A 25,538-nucleotide genomic window follows, 5' to 3' on the forward strand; every position below is an offset into this window, starting at 1 on the left:
TCTTACTGTTGCATTTACTGTAACACATGCAGTAGCACGCATCATAGAACCATGATGCATTGAGCCACAGCTTTTAATCTTTGAATTCAGCTGTTTTCAGTCTCATAGGGGGTCGTGTGATTGGTGGTCTTTCCCTTAAAATATAAAGCACCTTAAAGTTACTGTTGTGAATTGAAGCTGTATCGATTAAAATTAATCTGTACATTCAATTGCATTGTTTCATACAACTCAATAAATATCAGCAAATACAAAGTGCTCCTATGCAGTGTAGCGCAGTCTGCTGAGTATTCTCTTTAGTATCACTTATCAAACTCCACCTTTACACAGCTGTATTCTGGCTGGAGGGTTTGAAACCAGCCACAAAGGCTTATGTAATATCTGCTCTTATACTACAGGGTAAAGTTGAGTACATCCACAAAGCATACCAAACCTCAGAAGCAGCAGCACAGGTTACCTGCCCACAGCTTACATGTAAAGAAAGTAAATCTAGTAAAGCTAAAACAATTTTGTACATGACTCATTTCTACTTTCAGTTATTTCTAAATTCTGCACCAGAGCCTTTGGTGCCTCACTTGCAAAGTTCCACTTTAGGCCCAGAATATATGTTTATGTCATTTTATGCAGAGACTGCCCACCTCTGCTGCACTGTTGTTAAGGGTGTTATTATGGAAGTTTCTGATAAATCCATCAGTGTTATGTGTCAAAAGGAAGGACACACGTGAAATGTTTCCATCACTGTTAAAAAAATAAGTAAAATCTGTCATAAATATTTGGTTAATGTGAACTCTAACGTACAGTAACAGTTGTATGGAATGATACCACACTGATCATTAATAAGTGGTCAGTCACAATCCAGGCTGTGAAGACTTTCCTGTTTGCCTCAGTATTGTGTTTAAAGTTTTTCTTCTGGTTAGAACGCTGACTATATAAACAGGTTACAGTTTTGAAGATGATTTATTACTTAATTGGATTCCTATGAACAATGTTCTTCTGCTTACATCACAGTCTGATATGAAAAACAAGACAAAGTGAGAACTATTTATTATAGAAGTGCTCACTTCAACATTATTTTCCCATTGAGGCAAACTGACAACACACAAGATGTGTAGTAAATATTGAGAGAAGCTGTTTGTGCTTCTTTAAGTTCTTTTTTCTGTAATTCACAGCTGCTGCTGGAGACTGCACACACAGAGCAAGAAGCAGCTATATCCCACTGGAGCGTGCTGAGCAAAGAAGCTTGGATATCTTTGCGACTGTACACGGAGACCAACAGTTCCTCAGCAGGCTGTCTGGTGGCAACTTCAGTCCATCTCAGGAACCCGTGGAAGGGTTTGCAGGCCCCAAACCGCTCTGCTCCAGCTCTGCTATGACTGACATGTGCTTGAATTCTGCAGGGTGGTGGTTAAACATCTCCACCAATCGGTAAGTCTCCTGTCTCTGGGTGCCGTAGAAGAGCTGCACCTGGTTAGCCAAACACTGAGCCTGCTGGACGGTCTGTGGAGATGAGGGACAGATGTTGAGGCCTTAAATACACATCAGGTGTGACACACTACATCCGCTGCATCGCTGTATTTGTGAATCTCTCAAGAACATAAAACCTCTGAAGTCTATTCATATAGGCTCGTATGTGGACTTACTATGAACTTGGGATCCATCTCTGCTGTCATGAGCACGATGCCCTTCTCCTCCTTCAGGTCTGGGTAGTGGTATAGGATCAGCTGACTGGGAGCATTCTCACCCAGCGTCTGCACACAGACACCATCAGGTAATTTACCTTGATAAACTCAAAGTGGAATTACGAGAGTTTGGGCAAAGTTGTTGTTACTGTAAATAGCCAAGCATGAACAGATCAACTCATTTCCAAAAAACGTAATTGCTAATTTCAAAAATGTAAAAAAACAAAATAAAGACTCTCTTTCCATCTTTTATGGTTAAAAATACCAAAGGAAAGGTGCCAGAAGGAATGACTCTGTAAAGCCTAGTTTCACAAGCTCCGGAATCCAGAGAGTAATGACCTTTCCCAGAAGCATGTCAAGGTGTTGTAAGTCTGAAGCACTTTACCTGGACGTTGATGAGGGAGGTGAAGTGGAGCTCGTGTCGGGACCACTGACCCACAAAGAACTCGTAACCCTCTTTCTGAGGCAACGCGTAAAGGAACTGAGATGAAGGAGAAACAGAGAAAAGTCACCGAGGTGACGACTTAGAAAAAGAGGGAAAAAAATTGGGCTGCCTGAAAACAGAATAACAGCATCATGAAAGTCTTGATGATCAGATGGTTAATGAATAATCACAGGTATGACAATTTAAAGTTTAGTACTTTGCAGCTATTCAGCCAAACTTTGTTGCTGCTTTTGAAATACCCATCAATCACTTTCTGCAGCTTTTTTTTTTTCTTATCTTCAGTATTTTTATTCCTTCGCTCCGAACTTTGGTCAGTGTTGCTGTTATTAAAGTGTTCAGAAATAACGTTGGCTTAGCTTCCATAGCTTGCTGCATTGATCTTACCATTGGGCAGGACTGTGATCTGCTGAAAATCATCTCATAGATCTGTGTCTGCAAATACAAGAGAGGAGAGAATATTAGATCATTATGAACAGTGCTTATCACAATTTAATCTGCAACTATAAATATTATCTTAATGGCATCGTTGCAGTGTTAGAGTGTTATTATCAGTCAATACCAAACTGCACAGAAAAGCCCCAAAGAAAAAAAATCTGCAATTTAAATGTGTAGATGAGTCAAAAACAAACATTCTATGAAAGCAAGCACTTTATTTTTTTCCTGTGTTATTACTGACACCATGTCAAAGGAACTCTCTGCATCACTGCACAGCTTGTCCTTTTGCTTGTACATCATATATGAGTTAGCATTACCTAAATAGCAATGAGACCACAGACTGTATATAAAATATCATCTTGCCCTGTCAGACAGCAGATCATCTTCCTCCATCTCACCAAACATCCTTCATTACATCCATGACTCTTCTCTCTTTTCTTCCTGCTCTGCACACGTCCAAACCATCTCAGCTTTGTTTCCAAACATGATCTGTGCCTCTTATGCACTTGTTTCCAATCTTGTCCATCCTGGTCACTCCAAGTGAATCTCTGCCTCCTGTCTTTAGTTCGACCATCACAGCTGGTCTCACTCCCATCTTGTAAACCTTCCCTTGCTCATGTCCTTCTGTCACAAATCACCCCTGGCGCTCGTCTCCACCCAGTCCTGCACCACAACTCACATACTTCTCTATCACTGCTGACCACCTCATGCAGTACCATCGAATTTTTTTTTTTTTTTTAAGTATTTGTATAAAATATCACATCATAAAAATTAAACCCGATGCTAAATTTACAAAAACCTGCATTCTCTTGCATGGACAGCAGGGGGTGATTCCTCCTACTTGGTTTGGTTGTGAGGAAGAACATGGCCCTCAGCTTTGTCACTCTGTGACCTAAGTAAACACTTTTTTGGTCAGTCTGTGGTCTCAGCTCCTATTTACAAGTTATGCTAAATAAAGCACAAAGTTCATTTTGGAAATTGAGCTCATTATTAGAATCAGAAAGACAGAAAAATTACGCTACGTTCATTGGCCAATTAGTTAATCACAACTGTTTAGCCAATGAGCATGTTGTGTCACTTGATTTCTCTGTCACATCCGGTGTTTAAAAGCACATCTTTTCATCAAAGCTCATTGAACCATCAGATTTACTCTAAAGACTAATAGACAAAAACAAACAATCAGAAAGCCACCAAATATGAATATTATTTTCACATTTAAATCCAAGCAAAAAATAAAGGAGATAAAAACATAAAGCTCACTGGGATGATGGCGCTGACTGTATCCTTGGTAGAATAATACTTCATCCAAAGCTGAGAGAAAAACAGGAAAGGTGAAAACAGTTTCAAAAGGTTTCTGTACAGAGAGTCTGAGGCTGATGTGCACAGGCCAATCCCACACAATCACCTCTGCAATCTCCTCGCCTGTCTTGTCCTTGATCATCTCCAAGTTGAGGATGGAGCCCAAAGTCTAAAGAAAACACATCACAGTCTGAGACAACAGCAGAAGGGGAAAGTGACTTGAGAACCTCACTGTAATCACTTAAGTTGCTAACCAGCTACTGCAGTCACTCACAGCTTGCAAGGAAGATGCTAATGTGCCTGCAGACACTTGTGCGCTACATGCCAAGTGATGTAAAACAGTGGAAAGTGCGATGTAAACCAGAAACAGAGACAATTCACCTTCAAAATAAAAGCTGCAGCTTTTAAAATGCTTTGCTTGTAGCAGTTAGACATAACTCTTAAATTGAAGGCAAACTGTCTCAGTATTCCATTTGTGTCCTATTCAAGATCCACTGCTGCCAACTGAGGCCCAAACCTCTTCTATCTTTAGCTCACCTTATTCTTTGTAAAACCTCCTGATGTTGCGTCACCAGCTGCCATCTTGTCCCTTTTTTCCAGCTGCAAAGATTTCCACAGCAAAAAGGAAATTCACTGACTACAACCAGACCATCCTAATGCAAACCAGTCACACGCATCTGAATAAAATTGTCTACGCAACAACACAATTGTTAACAAGTGGTTGTTAGAAACGAAACAGTTTCTAACTAGTCCATTGTCTCATCATGTTGTTCAGTTGTGAGCCCCGCTGATACTCCACCTCCTGCTCCATAAATCGGACAAACTCTGCCTGCTTCGAGTGTCCCAGCACTTCCTTATTGGCTTCATGCCTTTTCTCCAGTCGGGTCTTGTACTCCTGCGGTTTGGCACTACAGAGGATTCAGACAAAGTCAGTGTAAAAACAAATTAACTAACTAACTATCTGTGTTTAATATCACTATTCTATCATGACTGTAACTGTACACATCATTATCATCTGATCACAGTTATTATTATCTTCAGGAACTTTTGATAAAAACATTAAAACAACCAATAAGTCAACGGTAACAGTGGAGAGTGGTTGTAGTTATACTATAATCCATTTTCGTGGCTTTATAATGATAACATAATGAAACAAGTAAACTGTTAAAAGCAGAAATTCATTCACTATCTTCCACTGGGTACTATTCCAACAACTCTCAAAGTAAACAAATGATAAAAGATTCACATTACATTTATGAAATGAATTCAATGGATATTTTTAATATTTATATATATTTCATATATACTACATGCTGGATTTCTCCTGCATTTTCACACGCCGACCCATTATAGTTTAACAATAGATATTCATATTAAAAACATATCAATAAATAATATTAGACAACTTCACTGTGGGTGAAATCTTTGAAGAGATACTCCGTATACCTCAGCGTTAATGTGAAACTGTAAACGACGGGAAACCTATCGTTTGTAAGGGGGTTGTGGTGGTGTGTGGCTGGTGGCTGACCTGCGCAGTTTCTGGATCTTGTCCTGGTACTTGCTGTAGTACGGATTCTCCTCTAGCTCGGGCTCCTTCCGCACCGAGAAGGCTCGGAACTGGACCGGGACCAGCCCGGGGATCAGCGTCCTGATGCCAGTGGCCCTGACCGCTAACATCCCCCGGTACAAACATGACATTTGCACCATTGCGGCCGCCATCTTTCCATCGTTCCCGTCCCACATCTATAATACTCCGGCGGAGAGAACGGTTTACATATTGGTTCCGCTAAAAAAAACAAAACAAAAAAACAACAAACAGTTATCGCAAATAAAGTATCGACTTGTTTTAACATGTTTGTACTTGGACTACCCGTTTACACCACAATAACAAAGTCATGTTTTTTAGTAGCAAAATATGACTTTTTACACAGAGAGAGGGAGAGAGAGAAAATTACAACTTCGTGTTCATAAAATGTGTAAATAAAGTAAAACTAAGTAAAATTAAATGAAAAATTAATAGTTCACAACACGTAATCCTTTAAAATTCAACTTCAAATATATATAGGTATAACAATTGGGAAGATAAGATAAGATGAAGGCAATCCATGCGGGTTTGTGTACATTTTTACAATGCTTGTATCTCTAGGCAGATGATCTCAGAGATAAGTGGACGCCTGCAATTTCCATCCTTATGTTACAGCCATTCCCTTAAAAGCTGGAGGATTATTCTCGTTATGTATCTCCAAATGTATCAAACAGCAGTGGTGAAAGATGAACTGCTTTAAGTCTGATACCTGTTCTGACACACTGTAACCTGTAGAGGTCACTGTTTACTTTCAATAAAAACTTCAGTGTTTTCACTATACATCAAAGCAGCCTTTGTTATATTAATGCCCTCACTTACTGAAGACTATCAACTATATAATAAACTGCTCCAACTCCGAAGAGTCACTTACAGCTCTGACTTTGTGTGTGTGTGTGTGTGTGTGTGTATTATGCTGGCTGTAAATTTAATGAGATGTGTGTTTCCATGGTGACTGTCTGAGTGCTCCTGTGTTTACTTTCCACAGCCAATCATTTTTCAATCACTAATCAATAAACAAAGCAGTTGGGAGCAGTTCACAGCAGATGATTATGGCATGCGTGGTTGTGAGGTTATGTGTTCATGTGTAGCAGATGCTGCATAACATATATAAGAGACAACACTATTAAGGAGGTTAGCTCATTTAAATAAGAGATGATGAATTCTGAAGATTTTTTTGTCTGCAGGAAAAGTTTTTATTGATTGATCCAAGATAATGTTGCTGAACGTCTTTAGGGGAAACTGTATGTATACAGTTTATGCACGCAGCACATGTGTTTAGCGCTGCTAGAAGTGAACTTGGTATGTGTTGTTGGTGTGTTGTGATTTTACAGAAAGGCAAGAAGCAGAGGTAACGATCACCACCTCCTTTAAAAGAAGAAAAATGCATGTTTGCTACTGTTTAAATACCTTATTAAAACACAATATTTAATGACTTTGCGCTATCTCTCAATATTTTATGCACTCTGCATAGACTCCTTCGCCTGAAGAATTGTAAAATATTCTTATTTCTATAGTTGTTATTAAAATCTTCACTATTATTATTTCATTAGTCAATGAAGAGTGTTGGTGGATTTAATTTTTTTCCTTTAGTAAAAGTAGCGTTGCAAGTCTATGTAAAGTCCTCAGCATGTACCCCAGCACATGTAACTTAAAGCATTAAAGGTAAAAGTACTTATTCTGCAGAAAAATGTTTCCCATTAGTCTTACACGGGTTAATATTACTGTTGCAAATGTGTAAGGATGGTCTTATTTTAAATGTTTTATATAATTTGTTTTATCTACAGTATGAATTCAATTCTATAAAATGTTATTTTTGTGGTATGGGTGACCTGTATTATGTATAAAAGTGGTGAATTAATGAATTCAGATAAACAAACCTACAAATTGATTATTAAAACATATCAATAACATTTTAAATCTACAGAATGACACATTAACTGTCAATATCTGCAGTGGGATTAAAAATATTAAAGAAAACTGATGGTGGTGTATTTGCAAAACAACTATGCTAAACGTAATAAAATTCCTCTCTACATTTCGGGCAAGGTCATTACAGAAAACGTATTTATTTAGATGATTAATCACAGAATAAGTTTGCTTGGTTACTTTTTAGCTGCTCTGTTTTCACACACATGCAATGTGCAGTCTCTCACATGCAAACTGTAGCTGATCTCAGAACAGTGAAAGCAGAATCAGGACAAGCTGCTCTTTTGCTAAACCGACAAGAGGTTTATCCACAAGAGCACGCACAAGCAACCAGAAAATGCTGCTGGCCTCTAATGAAAACGACATAGTCAAGCAGAGTCAAGCTAGCTTCTAACTGCAGCCATTAGTTACTAGAAGGAAGTCTGCAAAGAGGCAACGTGAGATGTTTTATGTGACAGAACATTGTTTGAGATGTAACATTGAGATTGATGAGATCTCTTTCAATAAAAAGGTTTTTTTATTTTTTACTTTTTTTATTTTTTTTTACTGAGCAAGCACTGTTGTATATGAAAACTGCAATCTAGATGGCATCAAACTGTCAGGAACACACATAAAAAAACCCATCTAAAATTGCATATTGAGTTATACATGGAATATTTTCACCTCGTTAACAAGCAGCCTGCAAGTCTTTAGTGTTCTCTGCTGTGCTTTTATTCAAAGACTTAACAATAAAAGGGTTTTAAAGTAAGAACAAATCTTGGAGAAAAGGCCGTTTTTGGCAGTGTTGACTTAATTTTTTAGGTCTGTGAATAAATACAGTCACTCACTGTGCTGTCATGCACAGAGAGTGGCACTTCCTCCTTTCTCACTGACCTACTGCTCTCCTCCGCCTCCTCGTCTCTTGGTCTCTCTTGCTCTCTTTGTTATGGGGGTCCTGCATGGAAGATGTATATTTTATGTGCAGCTCTGGAGGCTTTTACCATTAATTATAGAGAAACACTAAGCTCTCCATTTGCCGGACAGATGTTATTTTTTACTTAAGGAGAGAAAGGGGACTGTTCCATAATTCAGAGGTAATCCCACTCACCAGAGAACAAATAAATAAATGAATAAATAAAGAAAGAAAAAGCAAAAACCACAAACATTTGGTACTCTGCTCCTGCGTGCTCAACACAGCAGCATGCACAGATTTCCTCCACGGTGTTCCACCTTTAAGTGCCTTCTGCGTAATAAATATGGAACAGCTGCTCCATCATTTCATTTTTTATTCAACCTCGAAGTATTTCTGAAAATCACAAACACACACACACACACACACACATTGTTGCAACATTTTTGAGCTTCAGAACAACGGTTGGATAAAGATGCCAAAGTGGAATTATTTGTTTCAAATCCAGACAATAATATAAATAATAATAAAGCAAAAACAAACAAACAAAAACACTCAGTCAGATATGGCACTATCTGTTGTTTGATATAGCAACAGACATATAAGACAAGTTTCTGCTGTCAGAACCTGTGACACTACCACAGGTACACTGAGAAACAGAGATTATAGGCAAACGTGATAATTCAGTCTTATTTACTCGCAACAGGAACAAAACAGATGTGTAGGTCTACAGTTTGCAAAAATATACCTTTTAAATAATGGTCATTTTTTAATACCACAAAGATTTGTGAAGCGTTGGGATTTCGGCTGGTCGAACGAACATGCGACATGCGGTGTTGGACTTTTTGCTTCAGTATTTCCATCAATAGTAATTTATTTTGTCCCATTTTGTATATATGAACCTATTAACAGGCTAATTGAAAAATGCAAATGACATGATTGATGTAAGTGTTTTAAAGAACCTTATTTCCAGCAGCTCACGAGGGGGCTCAGTCATTATAAAACTAATTATTAATAAAATGCAGCTCTGTGATAGCTACATCATTAAATCAAAAGCACAATAACTGAGTTTTTCTTTTTTTAATAATACAGACTGTTTCCTCATTACAATAAAACAATATATGAGAAACAAGAGTACATTTGAATGTTTTTTAAATGCATCAACAAAATAAAAGTAAGCCAAAAAAATAAAAAAATAAATAAAAATAAATAAATAACAGAAGTCAAATGTACTTTTTTTAAAAAAGTGGATCTTAAAAAAAACTACATATAACAAGAAATAGTTAAAGGGGGCATTGCTTCATCAGCTGCTTGACGTGTTGCTGGGTGTCACGTTCATTTGAGCAGTTTTGCAAATATGGCACCTCATTGAGACTGAGCCTTTGCTGGATATGTGAGATCAAGAGTCTGAGACAATGTGTCCAAAGTGATCATGGGCTGGATTCACACGCTGAAGTGAGCTCACAGGCAGAATCTTGGAGTCCATGATACATGACACTGATTATTTTCCCCAATACCCTGGAATGAGCCACTACTCTGAGGCATGAAATGTGAGTCAGAAAATAAATAAATATCACCACTGCAGAAACTAAATAATAGTGTTTTTATATGATACATTTATATCATGGGTTTTTAGGCAAAAATACATCAAAAACATCTCACGTGGGGTTTTCTGGTAGTTTTGTGTAAAACGTGATGAGATGGGGTCTCCTCATTATACGAAGAGCAGTTCAGCAGACTCAGGGTTAAACAGTAGAAGAATCATTTACTGTGGGAACTTATGCATCTTTGCAGGTCATATTATCACCCCACCTCTGAGGCTGCGCTCGACCACTGGGAGCATTTTTATATATCAGAAAATATTCTGCTCATCCCCTCATTCACATAAGATACTTTCTAATCCTATCATCTCTGTCATCTGATGAGACAGGTGACAAAGATGGTTTTGCCAGGGACACCAACAGGATGTCACAGAGCAGAATGCCTAAGCTTGACCTCTTGAGAGTTGTCCAATAAAAAGCTTTTCCAGCTTTCTGCCAACTCAGTGTCAGTAATGCATAAACAAGCATGCACTCCTGTAAATAACAAATTGGTAAACAAATCTTAAAATGCTTGACTTGTGAGGCTTTCATTCTGAGAATTTTATTTCAGGCTACTCTAATGCATATTGAATTGTGTTGAAGAAGTTGCCTGATAAACACTCCTCTGTGTCAGGGGCTGATGAGATGGAGATATTATACAAATTTGGGATCAATTTGGGATTCATCAAACCGTTTAATCCCGGATTAAATCACAGGCATGAAGTACAGCTCCTGCTTTTAGCTTTTTTTACTCAGATGCTAATCCAGGCTTAAAAATGTTGCCCGTGAAACCTGAAGTATCATTGTTTGATTTAATGATGCAGAAATATTAAGGAATCATCTGAAAAAAATCTACATATACTGAACATGTGATTTTGTTATTCACTGAGACTTTCTTTATGTAAGGAAGTGTGACTTTAATTTATGGGCATCAAAAAAGACAAGCAAATAAATAAACAAAGAAAGACTGGAAAGGTCAGCAAAAAGGATGATTATTTTTTCCCCATATATTATTAAAAATGATCCAGCTGCACGTTATATTTGTGATATTTTCACGTGCACTCTTGGCGGTCGGGCTGAGTGCACAACGTGTGCGATGAGGTTTCATTTCAAACCTTAGGGTTTTCAGGGTCTTGGGACTACTCACTTACCCTCCCTCTGGAAAGCTGAAATCGCACCCCTGGGCCGGGAGATGACCCTTATCCACACCTCCTGCACACACACACACACACGCACGGTTAAGCACTCACTCACACACAGAGTGTGTGTGAGTGAGAGGATGAAAAAAAGGGTCGCACTTGGCAGAGGAATCCCATGGTTTTAGAGCGGGATCCCATTAAAAGTGCATGAGTGTGTCTGTCTAGGAATCAAGACACCCGCTCTGCTGCTGCTGCTCAGCCGATAGCTCTGTACCTGTGTATGTGTGTGTGTGAGTGTGTGTGTCACGGTCTGGCTGGGGCAGACCGTATGTGTTGCAGAGGAGGACTCAAACGCAGACCAAAACGTAGTGTGGATAAACAAAACAAGCCGTTTATTGAGGCTAGCAATGAGGGTAAAAATAATCGGGCATCGGTGAAAACTAAACAATAACCTAAACTGGGTGAACTAATAACAAAACATGAAAAAGCTTAACCATAGTGAACTGACATGGGTACCTGGGGATGAGACATGGATGAGCAGACGACCTGACAAAGAATGGCTGAGAGCACACAGACTAAATGGACACAGGAGGATAATGAGGGAAGTGGCAACACATGGGGAACCAGCTGACACACATGAACAATGGGAGAGTAAAACTGAACACGATGAACACAGACACACCAGACCTCTTCACAATAAGACAGGAAACAGTGAGATATAAACATGACAACCTGGACTGACAACATACGCCACAGACATAAAATACATGAAAGCAGGGGAGACTTAACATAGTGGAAACACGAGGGGAAAATAACTAGTAACACCTAGGCATGATAATGATAAACTTAGGAAACCTGAAGGCTACATAAACTAAACACAAAACGCTGGGTCAGCAGACCCAGGATCATGACAGTGTGTGTGTTATTTATTCATGTACGTGGTTATTAGAACATCTTGTAGCAGGCATCACTCAGTCGTACCGGTTGTATCTAGAATGAAGCAAAGGAGAGTAGGTAGCTGTTTTATCTCTGGGTCTCAGGTCTTCATAAGATCATTAACTCGACCTCCGACCTCTTCAAGCACAGTCTGCACAACTTCAAGTCAGGTTCCAGGACAGGAAACAATATACTCACGCTTGGAGGTGAGGAGCTTAGTGCATGAGTTTCATGTCGCGTTTCTGTCGCACTGACTGGTTTTCGCTGTCAGACTGTAGCTTTGTTGACCTCGAAACCTGAAATGCAACATTTTGTAATTTTGTGAAATGTGTAACAGAAACAGAGACATGGGAGGAACATTTAAAGAACAAGAGATCTGAAAAAGAGATTTCCCACCAAGATTCTAACAGAACATTTTGTCAGGTTTAGTTCGGTTTCTTGTTCCTACCTGTAATGCTGTCGTCCTTCACTTACCTAACCAAGGCTGGATACACACTGTCCATTTATTTGGTTCTGAAAGTGAGTTTAAACATGACGTCATATAAGTAATTATATTCACTGACATGACATTTGATACAATGATGATCCAGTAAAGTGAACATAAGAAATAGTATGTGCACAAAATTATGAAAACATGCATAATTATGTGTATAAATGAAGATAAAAAAAAATTGAATTATTTCAGCACAGATTAAGTCAGAAGCTCTCCTTTTTCAAGAACGATGCAAATATTACTTTTTGTGCACGTGGACATGTTGAACTTATATTACCTTCATTCACATCAGCCATAAAATGCAGATAAGTTTGTTTTCTCTTCCCGCTCCCCCTGATTTCCAGCTCTCCTTTGCGGCAGTTTTGCAGCCCTTGCGATTAAAACACACACACACACACACACACACACACACACACACACACACACACACACACACACACACACACACACGCACACACACACACACACACGCATGAACAGCAAAAGTCACGCTCACAGTCCGGCTTTGTTTGTCTCCTCTAGACGTTCAGTCTGTCTTCTCTCGCACCTTCGCGCTCGCTCTGAGCACAGCGCTGCGCTGATGCTCGTAGGAGCGCCGAGCAGAAGCTGCTGCAGGCTGCTGCGCTCCCAGCCAGCAGGCGGCGCTGCTCGCACGTTAAACAGGAGCAGCTGCGAGCCCACAGAAGAGGCCGAAGAACAGCAGCCGAGACTGGAGAGGTCAGAGTGAATGAGAAACGGACGAAGCCCAGTTTAAATTTACACCTCTATTATTATTATTATTATTATTATTATTATTATTATTATTATTATTATTATTATTATTATTATTGTAGGCCAGTGACTGGAGAAACTGCTGAGCTTCTATTAAAAAACCCCCAAAAAAACCAGTTTCACTTATTCCCCTTGTTTCAGCCCTCAGTCTTTCCTTTCCTTTTACTTCTACCCCTTTCATCTCTTTTTTCCTCCGTTCATCTGTTCTTTTGTTTTTCTTGTTTCTTTCTCTCCTTGATTTTTTACGTCCTCGCCCTTCATCCCGTTTCTATTTCCTCCTCTTGTCCCCTCTTTTTCCTTTCATTTTCTTCTTTTTAGATTTTCTTTTTATTAAAATCTAATTCTACCCAATTTATTTTACTCTTTCTTCTTGACTTATTTCTTCAGTTTGTTCTCTTGCCTTATTAAAAATATCTGCTTTCCTTTTCTCTCATTTTCTTAAATATCTTTCTTTTCCTCCTCTCCTCTCCTCTCCTAGTTCTGGCCGAGCTCCAAGGACGGATGGAGGGGGAGCATGTGGAGTACGCTTAGTGGCGCTGACAGCTGTCACTTTGGCTGGTGCTACTGCAGATGGGCTAACCTGAAATGAGCAGGGACAGGCCTGTAGCGGAGTGCGTCACTGACCGCCTCCTTCATCCTCCTCCTCCACGTCCTCCTCCTCCTCCTCCACAGGGAGAAGGTAGCAGCAGAGTATGTGGTGAGGGCTGAGGTGCAGGGTGCTGTGGCAGGTTGGGAGAGATAAGGCAGAGGATATAAGAGGGGTCAGTGGGGTCAAGGTGTGGTTAGCACTGACAGCAGGGCTACGAAAGTGATCCAACACAGAGCCTAAAACAAGCCTGGGTGAGAAGGAGGAAAAGAGAAAGTAAAAGCAGGAGGCAGGAGCAGTGGTGGAAGAGGACAGAGGAAGATGGAAGACGGAAAGTGATAGACTGTCGTTCTTAATGTGTGTAAATAATAATAATAATAATAATAATAGTGTGCTGAAATATCATAATAGCATAAATATCATTGAATGTGACAAAATGACCTGTTCCTAACTAATATATAACTAATTTAAAACATTAATAAATTGCATATTGCCTGCAGATGACGACCTTTAAAACGACTAATTAATGCTCAATAAAGAACATCCTATTAAAAGTGATTGTGAGCAGATAGATTTTGAGGCAGAAATCTTTCATATCTAAGATTATTAAAGGTGCATTGTAAAAGTTTTCCACCATTAGCTGTTCTGTAGATCAATGTGAGCACACTAAATAACCGTGATTGATCTGATTAAGAAACCAAGGGATCCTGCTGTCATTGCCCCGGGTCATTTGTCCCAGTACTTCGTGATGCTTAGTGTCTTGTGTCTTGCTTTTAGTTTTCCTTTTGTTGTCTCATCCTCTGTAGTTTAGCTCAGCTGTGTCTTGTTTTTGCATCTGTCTGTAGTGCTGCCCTTCCATTAGTCCCTCACAGAGCTTTATGTTTCAGAAGTTTATAGTTTTCACTTTCCCCTTTTGCCCTTTAAGTTCTGCAAACAGTCAATAAACAGGTCGCTTTTAGTTCAGTCCACTCTGTCTCCACACGACCGCATTTGTATCCTCCACTAGCAAGGAAGAAGACGATACAGACTGCAGTGATTACCTTATTCCTAAATCTGACTTTGGAAATGTTTTGTGAGGAAGGAAATGCAGTGTACACTGCATACCAAGGATAAATAAATCAATTTTGTTACCTTTAATTGTTTTGTGACCTTTGAGACACCAGGAGAGAGAAACTTTGAGGAAAGAGAAATGGTGGCGGAATGACAAAGTGACAGTTTCTGATTCTGAGGACTCCTGCTCATGAACAGCCAGTGCCAGACTTTGTCTTTTCCTCCTGTATCTCCGTAAATGTCTGATGTGTGTGTGTCTGTGTGCGTGTCCCACTCTGTGCATATCCACAGTGCGTGCTGATTCAGCTCGTTATCTGATGGAACCGTAGACAGAATGAGTTTAAATCTCACCATTGCCGCAAGCTCTCAAAGTGCCTCATCTACTTTTTGCTCTCTCTCTCTGCACACATCAGACTTCACAGGTGCACACTTACTGTGAAGCAAGACTACACCACATATCACAAAAATATGAAGCAAAATGTTGTTTTATTAAAAGCTTTGTGTGGCTTTAAACTACTTTTAGAAGCAGCTCAGACTTAGAGTGAGAGAAGCTGGTGAAACTGAGGACTAACGTCTTGTTTCAATACCACAGGTGTCAATATGCAGATATCATCCTCTGATTTCAGACTTTCAGTAATATAGCCTTTCGTCTGCTCCTATTCACACGTTATTAAGGGTTATTGATAATTTCAGGCAATTTGGAGCTTTATGTTCAGCGTCTGGACCACGCTAAGGCTGCATGCAGTTTTATAGGCCAAAGAAAACTGGTTAATCTTAGATGGGACATGCACCAACTGTTGAAAAAAGTCACAGTCCCCGAACTACCGTTTTAACTATGGCCTATAGTTGGGTTCAAAATTAAGCAGGCTTTAGAGGCTGTCAGTGCGCCCCAGGGCAGCTGTGGCTACAATGTAGCTTGCTATCGTGTGTGTGAATGGGTGAATGACTGAATGTAGTGTAAAGCGCTTTGGGGTCCTATGGACTAGAAAAGCGCTATACAAATGCAGGCCATTTACCATTTAAATAATTAAAATCTAAAATAAAAAGGAATAATTTTACTTTGGGACACTGTATTTTTTTTTTTTTGAGACAATGAGAAAAATCTGGTTGTTTAGTCCAAGGGTGTCAAGCTCAGCTAGTTTGATTCCCAAGTGGGCAAGACAAGCAAAACTATTGCATGATGCCCTATACAAAAATTGTTTTTTCTTTTAGTTTAAAAATGTGCAGTGAAATTTCAGCAGAATGATTTTTTTTCTCCGCCAGTCTACTGTCATTACTGTATGGTTGGAAATCAAAATAAAAGCTGGCAAAGCTCTTTGGCTCAACCGTCTTGCTTCAGCGTGGTATGACAGGCTGTGGACAATGTCTTTGTCAGTAGGAATGCTGGAACACTTTCACACCTCACACTCAGGTGAAATAACCAATTTGGACAGCCCCTCTCATAACACATCTATTCTTAACAATCTCCAACACAATGCTTCCTTGGTGCAAAACACAGTAACAGATTCAAAAACTGCGCCTGATTTCACCTCAGTTTTCACACACTGCAAAGGCATACGGCGGACCGGTTTCGAACCTTTACCGACCAGGTTATGGCACATCGCTCGCATGATTGACAGCTTTGGCTTAGTTGGAATATTTGGTGACAAAGTAAAAAGTATTGTAAAAAAAAGTGCAAAATATCCGCATGCTCTAACATGAAAATAATTTAATCAACAAACCTTTATTAGTATCATTTATAAATGATATAAATGATGATCATATAAAAGCAACTACAGCTTAAAAAATAAGGATGGCACTGCATGTAAAAGGAACTTGGTATTTAACACATCCACAGTAAAGGTTTAGGGCAATCACTCTCAAATACGGATAATCCTGAAGTAAAAACTGACAAATTTTTCATCCAACCCCTCTGGGTAATTTGAGCTCATGGTCTGTTAAATCTACACTGGTGTAATAGTCAGGATAATCTGTCTGTAATAGGTGGATTACAGTAGGTTAGGGAGTTTGGACTCTTTGGGAGAGCACCCCTTTGGATATAAAGTCTAATTCATTAATCAACTAATGCCCATTCATGGCCTGCTTAGAGACAGTCACAGCAGAGCTCTGAGAACTGATGCTTCAGCCCTCTATAATTATTATCCCCAGAAGTTAATTTCAGATGGTAAAGCTGGTGCTCTATACTTTTAATTTTCTTAGACTAAAATCGAAGAATATTAGCCCACCTTTCATTGCTTTCTGGCCTTCCTACTCTCTAGTTTTGTTTAGCAAATTTTACTTACACAGGATATGAGGATCAATCTACATTTGTTACTCTGGAGTATTTGGTCCAGCAGGACATAAAGTATGTGAGGAGTTGTAGGCCATTTAGTTCCATTCAAGTATACATGGACTCAACAGCAAGTCATGTGGAAAAATTCATGAATTTGATTGTTTTTGTCAATCACAGTCTGTCTCCCTCCCTTAACCACAATTGGGTGAGGGTTGGGGGGGAATGTTAGACAGTGGTTAGGCATAGATAAAAGTTTTGTTTGTGTGATTGGGTCAGTTAGACTTGCATTAGAAAGGCCTTTGTGTGCTTAACTGAGAAGAAATATCTATCTATCTCTATATCAGTACCATGTATGCTAAGTATGTATGCCGACTCTAATGAGTCGTCTCCAGAAACAGAAAGGATGGTATGACTAGCCACGCGAGCAATAAATTTATTAGGTTTCTTTATCTCTGAAGATTATCACAATTTGCACGATTCCTTTTGCACATTACACATCCACCTTACAAGTGAAAGCTTGTGAGAAGACACAAAACCATTTGAGGTTACAGCAGGAAGGACATCTTCTGTACAAAACCTACCAAACAGGTAGACATGTTCTACCTGCTCATGTTTTGTAGGGTATTTAAAAGTAGAATAGAAGGGAGAGCCTTCAGTTTCCAGGCCCCTCTTCTGTGGAAGCTCCCAATTTGGGTTTGGGAGATATACACCCTCTCTACTTTAAAGATTAGGCTTAAAACTTTCTTTTATGATAAACAATAGAGTTAAGGCTTGATCAGGTAACTCTGAATTTCCCCTTAGTGATGTTGCAATAGGTCTAGGCTGTGTACAGATGTATTGTGTGTTTCTTCTTCACTCTTGTCTTCCACACTGTGTTGTTTGACCTGTCTCATTCCCTTAGCCCCATCCTCACCCTCCCCAACCAGGGCCAGTCATCTGCCCCTCGCTGACCATGGTTCTGCTGGAGGCTTCATCCAGTTAAGAGGGAGTTTTTTCTTCCCACTGTCATATGGGGTCATCTGATTGTTGAGGTTTTCTTTGTATTACTATAGAGACTTTACCTGACAGTATAAAGTGACTTGTGATGATTTAACGCTATATAAATAAAACTGCAGTGAATTAAATTAGTACAATGCCTGAGTTGTTATATTCTCTTTTTACATTGCTGTTTATGGAATGTAGATATTTACTTTTGTTTTTCTGAGTTTAGTCCCTTTTCGAGTGACTTCCAGACCTCTGTAGGAGTTTGGCATGTTATCACTGTCCACACAGGGACACACAGGGACAGTGATAACAAGCAAACTCCACACAGGAAGGCAGCAGCCAGGGTTTGAACCAGGAATTGTGAGGCAACAGTCCTATCCACTGTAAGACATGCATGGACTTGAACAGTTCAAGGAACAACAGAGAGGTGGTTTTATTTGTGCCAGGATGAGTTTTGGTGGTCGAATCTGTGATAGACACACAGAACCTGTGTCTCAGTCCTCCTCCTCTCATATGGGCACGTAACGCTCCCTCTGTGGGCGTCACAGGTCCGGTGTGAAATGCACGCAAACATTTAAATATTTCAGACAGTACTTTCGCTTGGCAGCCAACCAGTCAGCCAGGCAACACATGCTCTGAGAGAAGGAGAGACAGACAGCAGCGACAGTTTCATAAATAGTCGATGAGGAATGAGCGGCCCCTCCTTGCCACAACCTGTCAACAGCCCACAATGATTTATTGATTTCTACATTTGTCACATACAATGACAAACTTAGCATCTCTGTGTTTTGTCCTTCTCTTTTTCCCCTCTCTTCTTTTTCTTTCCTTATTTCTGGTCTGAAAAGCAAACAGAGAGGGCAAATTGCCATGTGAAAGCGAGTTCAGTGTCTGTAGTCAAGGATCTTCAGTTCTCTGCTTGACAGCAAATATACAGACGAGCCTTTTTTCTTTTGTCTTTCCATTCTTCTTCCTTTTATTCCTTACACTCTTTTCCTCTCTACCTATTTCTTCCTTTGTAATTTCCTTTCTTGATTCTTTCTTCCTTTACCCTCCTTTCCTAATTGTTGTTGTCTTCCTTGAGATGCCTGTGTCATCTTTAATTTTCATTCTTTAAATGTCCTTTCTTTCTTGCCCACATTTTCTGTTTCCAATCCCTCATTTTTGCTTTTTATTTCTGCCAGCAACCTCTGTTTTTTCTTTCTTGCTTTAGCCTTCTTTCCATTTTTCTAATTGTTCTTATTTTTCTACAGCTCTTCATTCATGCCTCTTTTTCCAGTCTTCTAACCTTTTCTCATCTTCTCCTTTTTCCTTTCCCTGATCTGATTTTTCAGTGCTATTCTTTCTTTCCTTTCATTTTTAATTATTTTCTTTTTCTTGATGCCTTCTTCCTGTAGCTCCATTTCCCCTACTTGATAAAGAAGTTTTTAATGAGACCCTTGGTTGAAATTTCCTTTCCTTTTGTTTCCTTTTAGTTTCTTTCCAAGGATTCCTTTCTCTTCCTCTTATTTCCACGCTTCCTTTTCTCTGCCTGTTTTTCCTTTCCATCCAACAATTTCCTTTAGCTTGTCTTCCTTCATTCAGTCCTTTTCTTTCTTTTTCCTTTTTTTTGCTTTCTTTCATTCCATTTTCTCCAAACCAAATCAAAAATAGTTGAAAATTCAAGTCAGTCGTATTTATATAACTCCAAATTACAACAGTTACCTCAAGACACTTAATTTACTTCTAATGATTTTACTGATGTGACTGCTGTTAACAATCACTTTGACATAATTTTACATCATTCTCACCACAAAGTTCTCAAATAACCAGTCCATTCCCGCCTCATAGGTGTTTCTCATTGTGTTTGTGTAAACTTTCAATGTAGTTTCGACACATATTTTTCTACTGAAGATATTTATTACTGTGTTGATGCATTTCTCATCTGAACCTCATAACTCATCAACACAGTTTGTATTTTATGTTTTTCACAGTTTGCACAGCTCTCTCACATTCCTGAATACCGTCAGTTAGTCTTTTCAATCAAATTACTTTAAACTTCTTTTGTAATCCATTATGTTACCAAAGGTATTCACTCGTCTGCCTTCACAGGCATAATATAAACTTGAGTGACATTCCATTCTTAATCCATAGTGTTAAATATGATGTTGACCCACCCTTTGCAACTGTAACAGCTTCAAATCTTCTGGGAAGACTTTCCACAAGGTTTAGGAGTGTGTTTATGGGAATTTTCCACAATTCTTCCAGAAGTGCTTTTGTGAGGTCAGACACTGATGTTGGACACGAAGTTCTGGCTCACCGTCTCCTCTCTAATTCATCCCCAAAGTCATCTGTTTGATTTTAGGAGTCTGTGGAGGTCATAAAACTTCCACACCAAACTCACTAATCCATGTCTTTATGAACCTTGGTGTGCAGTCATATTAGAAGAGGAAGGGACCATCTCCAAACTGATCTCACTGTAACTCAAACAAGCCCACACCATAATCCCCAAACTTTAAATTTGGCACAAGGCAGTCAGATAAGAACCGTTCTCCTGGCAACCACCAAATGCAGACTCATCCATCAGAGCCCAAGTCAGAGAATCATAATTTGTCACTCCAGAGAACATGTCTCCACTACTCTAGATTCAGTGGCTACTTGCTTTACACCACCGCATCTCCAACTGCAAAGCTTTGCATTGCAGTTGGAGGCTTGAATGCAGCTGCTCAGCCATGGAAACCCATTCCATGAAGCTCTCTGCACACTGTTCTTTAGCTAATCTGAAGGCCACATGAAGTTTGGAGGGTTGTAGCAATTGATTCTCAGAAAGCTCTGTGCACTGTGCACCTCAGCATCTGCTGACCCTGATCTGTAATTTTACATGGCCTATCACTGACTTCCTGAGGTTGACCCATTCGTCCAAAAATGTTTGCAGAAGCAGTCTGCATAGGTGCTTAAGACCAAAGTGTGTAAAAACATATCCTTCACACAAACTGTCACTATGAGGCATAATGGATACATCCTTTTATGTAGTTTGTACTAATTTCTAAACTCGACCATCCAAAAGACATAGCAGAAACTGAGACTCATCTACCTGACAACAACTTCACAGCCGTCTAGTGTCCAGGTTTGGTAAGGCCATGTGAATCGTGGCCTCAGTTCTCCACTGACAGAATTGGTTCCAGATGTGGTTGTCTCCTGCTGTAACCCGTCTGCTTAAAGGCTTGATGTGTTGTGCTGTTTGTGTGATTTAAGTTACTTTTGCCTGTCTTTGAGCTTAAAACAGTCTCCTCTATCCTCTGCCATCAACAAGACATTTTTGTCAAGAGAACTCACTGAACATTTTCTCTTCCTTAAACCATTTTTGTATACCCCCAAGATGATTGTGCAGTAAAATCACAGAAGATCAACAAGTTTTTGAAATACCCAAAACAGCCCCTCTGACACCAACAACCAAAGTCAGTTAAAATCTCGCTATCTCTTTTCTACTCGGTTTGAACTTCAACCATTCCCATATGCCTAAGTACACAGACTCTCTGTGATTGGCTGATCACATATTTGTGTTAACAAGCAGTTAACCAGTGCACCTATCAAAGTGGCAGGTGAGTGTATAATTAGCACAAATTGGTACAGCAATGCATTAAAAGAAAACAATGTTTTGACAGTGAGAAGGGTTCAAACCTCTTCCTTCCCTCTTCTGCCCATAGTTGCATTAATATGACAACAACATTTTGAGAGAAACCACCTGAGATGCCAATCCAATTTGTCATTGCTCCGTATAGAAGTGTTCCTGGTCCTTTTATCTCCTACAAAAACATGTTTTCTAAAACATTATTAATCTCTCCTGAACTGTTACCAAACTCTAGTCACATGTTCTTTAGGTTTTTCTAGTCTCACATTCATTGAGTGCTCTCAGGTATACCTTACTGACTCTTATATCTTTTTTACTCACCCCCAATCTCCACCTGTACGTCTTCTCTGTCCATCCATCCCTCTACGTCCCCTGTCCCCTGCTTTTAGAGCCTCTCTGAGCGCTGGCAGCCTGTCGATGAGAAGCATTGGTTTGCAGCCGGCCCAGTCGATGACCCTGACAGTGTGCAGTTATCGTTCTAATTAAGATGCCACACTTGAGTTAAACCGTGGCATTAGGATTTGATGGGGAATTGATCAGGGTGTCAGAGGCGGAGTGAGACAGAGAGAGATAGAGGGGGGGACGGGGGAGACATGGTGAGAGAGAAAGAGATGGTGGGGGGATGTAAGACATAAGGAGGGTGGGGGGTAAGCTGATAAATGGATAAGCAGATGTACTTTATCCACTCCTGCCATGTCTTTATAGCTGAGGAATGAAGCTCAGATTAGATAATATTACATATTACAGTGTGAGAATGTCAGTGCCAGCTTTGATCTCCCATAGTTCTCCCTGTGATGGAGTATCCTGTATGTTTGTGGAGTCAAGAGGAGGAGCAGGGCGAAGGTTAAGATAATCCTTGATAACACTTGATTGCCCAGTCAATATCTTCAATGACAGGAGCTGAGTGTGTCTGTGTGTGTGTTTGCAACCTCTGAAAGCTTTGGCAGGGTCTTACTGCTTCTCCCTCTCGACTTTTCAGCTGAACCACCACACACTCGTGGCTTCACAGTGAACGTCAACAGTAAGAATGCAAGCTGTTTGCAAACACAACATGCGGTGGCACTTCCCGTGCTGCTTCACATTAGAAACGGTGAGTGTATGATTACCTGCAGTGGAACAGCTGCGGGCCAGCATGCATGCATGTGCCGCAGATAAATATGAATGAGCCGCAGATAGGCTTCATGCATTAAAGTGGGTGCGGCCATGCATATTCACTTGGCTCACTGCACACATTCACATGCATTTTAGACACATTCTCACACAGGACTTTACAAACAACTCTGCATGCACTACACAGCGGGCAGGAGAGAGCGGTCGCCGGGCAAATTAGAGGTCGGCTCAAAAGTTTTTGTACATGTCAGAGCTGCGAGAATACGTTTGCCTGCAAGCATCAGGCAAGTTTGTTAAGAAAGCACGTCAAACACATATGCAAGAAGAACAAAAACCAAACAAGCAAAAAAAAACACGCAAGTTATATTTAAAGGAGCAGTCTCCTGAGAAATGAAGCCAATGCGGTTGCTGTTCCTCTAATATGAGCAGATTTGGGTATTTTAGACTCATGCATTAAAAAGCATGTTAAGAAGCAAGAGCTTAATAATAATAAAGATTAAATACAAAACTGCATTAATGCTCAGTGAATCAAAAGAGGTGTGTCATGTGTCATTTTGGCCCTGCCTCAGATTTATATAGTTTGTTTCTTTTGATACACTCATGTAGTGAACTGAAAGTATAAAGGTATCATAAATCAATGTGACTATAAGAGTCAGTTGCAGCAGCAGTGGTATCATGGTTATCAGAAAGAAATTCGTGTGATTGAGCCACATTTATCCCTCAGCTGTATTATCATGGCTCTGGGTGCGAGTGTGTGGGTGTGTGTTCACTTGTGTTTGTGTCAGGTCCGGTTAATCACACGTCTTTTTCTGAGCAGCTGTTAGAAGCAGACAGCACTCTGAGGTCAGCCGTGTGTCAGGTGTCATTCATGCTTTTTGTCACTGACTGAGGACTTCGTCCTTCAAGTGCTTCATGTCACTCTCCCATTTCCACTCAGACAGGAGCGTCATCAGGACAGTCATAAGGTAAAGCTCACAACACAGTCCAGTCCAGATGTGGACTGACACCTCACAGGCAAGCAATGCTTCCTAGTGTATTTTTCCTGCTCTTGTGTTCTCATACCATGTACTGAGCTAAAAGCAAACTTACCTTTCATTTGATATTGAATAGTGGGTAGTTTCTTGTGATGTGATTTACTTTCAGCGTGTTCTGCAGGCACAGAGGCTACTCTTTTCTATCATTCTACTCTTCATCAGCACTCTTAGCATCTAAAATAGGACCAAACTTCCAACTTAGTCCTCTTAAAAGTCTGCAGAGTGTTGCATCAACTCACTTTGCTTATATGCTCATTTGTTGTTGGTATTATTGTAGGATCTTTATTCTACAATATAAAGTTGTTGTGATTTGGTGCTATATAAATCAGAATGAATATAATTAAACTGAACAGCAAAGAAAATGCCTTTTGTAAAAGTTTGACAATAATTCAAAAATTCAATAATTCATTTCCAGCTTGTTGCCTTTACAGTTGGAAAGAGTCCTTGTTTCACTTCCATTGTTGACTTTAGAAGTTTGATCGATTATTAAACACCACAGATGGTCCTGTCCATGGCAATGGCACACATAAAGGCAGCATCCTGTGGCCACAGGACAGGAAAAAAAAATCAGCAAATGCTGAAAGAATATGAAAAAAAGTCCAAGGAGTTGATCAGGCCTCCAAGGTAACCAGTCACCAATATTATCAAGTGTCCTCAGTATGACTGATTAAAAAATGCCCTGTCCATATTCCAGAGGACAGAAAGAGTTCGCTACCACAGTCCTGGTCTTAGACACCTTTTTAACAGATAAATATTTCAAAGAATGATACCAGAAAAATGCATTAGAAAGTCATGACTTGTTTTTCTTTTTTGAGAGCTGATGTTCATTTTAAATGCACTTTGATCCAGGTAGATTTTCAATTGCTCTCCTGGAAGCTGGAAGCTAATCTCAGCTCACACCCTCGTTGTGTCACCACCAGTTATTTGACCTTTATGGTCACTGAGACAATATTAGACAGCCAGCAGAGACTTCATGAAAGTGTGTGGCCAACTAGCAGTCTGGCACATAGACTGTGAAACTGCAAGACAGCTTTACAGAGGGTAAAGATGGAGTAACAATGTGACCTCTCATCTTGTCTACAAGGCTTTTATAACCAACCTGACAAAGAAATGCTGTTTAGATTGAAAATGTTCTCAATAACATTTAAGAACCTCAAGGCTATTCCATTCATTGATTACCACTGACAATGATCATTTACATAAGTATGGGAATGTTCAAGGTTAGTTCATGCTAAAATGATTTTCTGAGACCGTTTCAGGTAGTCTTCAAGAAAATAATGCATTTCCTATACAGAATCAAGGTCCATGCATGCTCGTCTCCATGCTCTCCTCCCCTCTCTCTCTGATGACAGAAAAAAAGCTATTGACTAACCATCAAATCTCCTATCTGCACGGTAGGCCATTTTTCCTTGTCTCAGCACTCCACACCTCCTCCATTATAGCTCATAATCTCATCTGAACAGGCAAATGACCCTCTGAGACATACAGAGCAAGAGAGAGGCAAGAAGAGAGTGTGAGGGTAAGAGAGAGAGAATGAGCAAAATATAAGCATACACTCTAAAAAGTAATTCAGAGGCTTAGTAAATATCACAATAAATATAAGTTAGATGAGCCTGATAAAATCTATGGATATGCTTTTAGTAATTATTTGAGTTTGATAAGTTGAAATAAATGTCTAAAATGTTAACGTATGTGTTCGTGTTAAATTAAGGTATTTATTT

General features: G+C 39.7%; 1 protein-coding gene and 1 long non-coding RNA gene across 4 annotated transcripts; both read right to left on the minus strand.

The window, feature by feature from the left end:
* Positions 1-1,024: 1,024 nt before the first annotated feature.
* Positions 1,025-6,317, minus strand: atpaf1 (ATP synthase mitochondrial F1 complex assembly factor 1). Of its 2 annotated transcripts, none has more exons than XM_085436218.1 (10): positions 6,260-6,317; positions 5,384-5,641; positions 4,655-4,763; positions 4,393-4,455; positions 3,962-4,024; positions 3,817-3,867; positions 2,506-2,553; positions 2,062-2,157; positions 1,638-1,745; positions 1,025-1,494 (listed from the first exon to the last, which is right to left on the minus strand). In XM_085436218.1, the coding sequence occupies exons 2-10, from the start codon at positions 5,596-5,598 to the stop codon at positions 1,312-1,314; spliced, it is 936 nt and encodes a 311-aa protein (XP_085292344.1). In that variant the 5' UTR covers positions 5,599-5,641; positions 6,260-6,317; the 3' UTR covers positions 1,025-1,311. The 2 variants fall into 2 exon arrangements, with proteins under 2 accessions (XP_085292344.1, XP_085292345.1); XM_085436219.1 differs by lacking the exon at positions 6,260-6,317 and adding an exon at positions 5,977-5,994.
* Positions 6,318-11,131: 4,814 nt separating this feature from the next.
* LOC146689103 (uncharacterized) lies at positions 11,132-12,949 on the minus strand. Of its 2 annotated transcripts, XR_014916057.1 has the most exons (4): positions 12,681-12,949; positions 12,385-12,423; positions 12,109-12,206; positions 11,132-11,964 (listed from the first exon to the last, which is right to left on the minus strand). It is a non-coding gene; the product is annotated as an uncharacterized LOC146689103 (long non-coding RNA). The 2 variants fall into 2 exon arrangements; XR_014916056.1 differs by having other exon boundaries at positions 11,132-12,206.
* Between the last annotated feature and the right edge of the window lie 12,589 nt (positions 12,950-25,538).

The sequence above is a fragment of the Copadichromis virginalis genome, linkage group LG17, assembly GCF_057382275.1.
Source record: "Copadichromis virginalis isolate Kocher_CV1m ecotype Utaka linkage group LG17, C_Virginalis_male_GT1.1, whole genome shotgun sequence".
Classification (NCBI taxonomy): Eukaryota; Metazoa; Chordata; class Actinopteri; order Cichliformes; family Cichlidae; genus Copadichromis; species Copadichromis virginalis.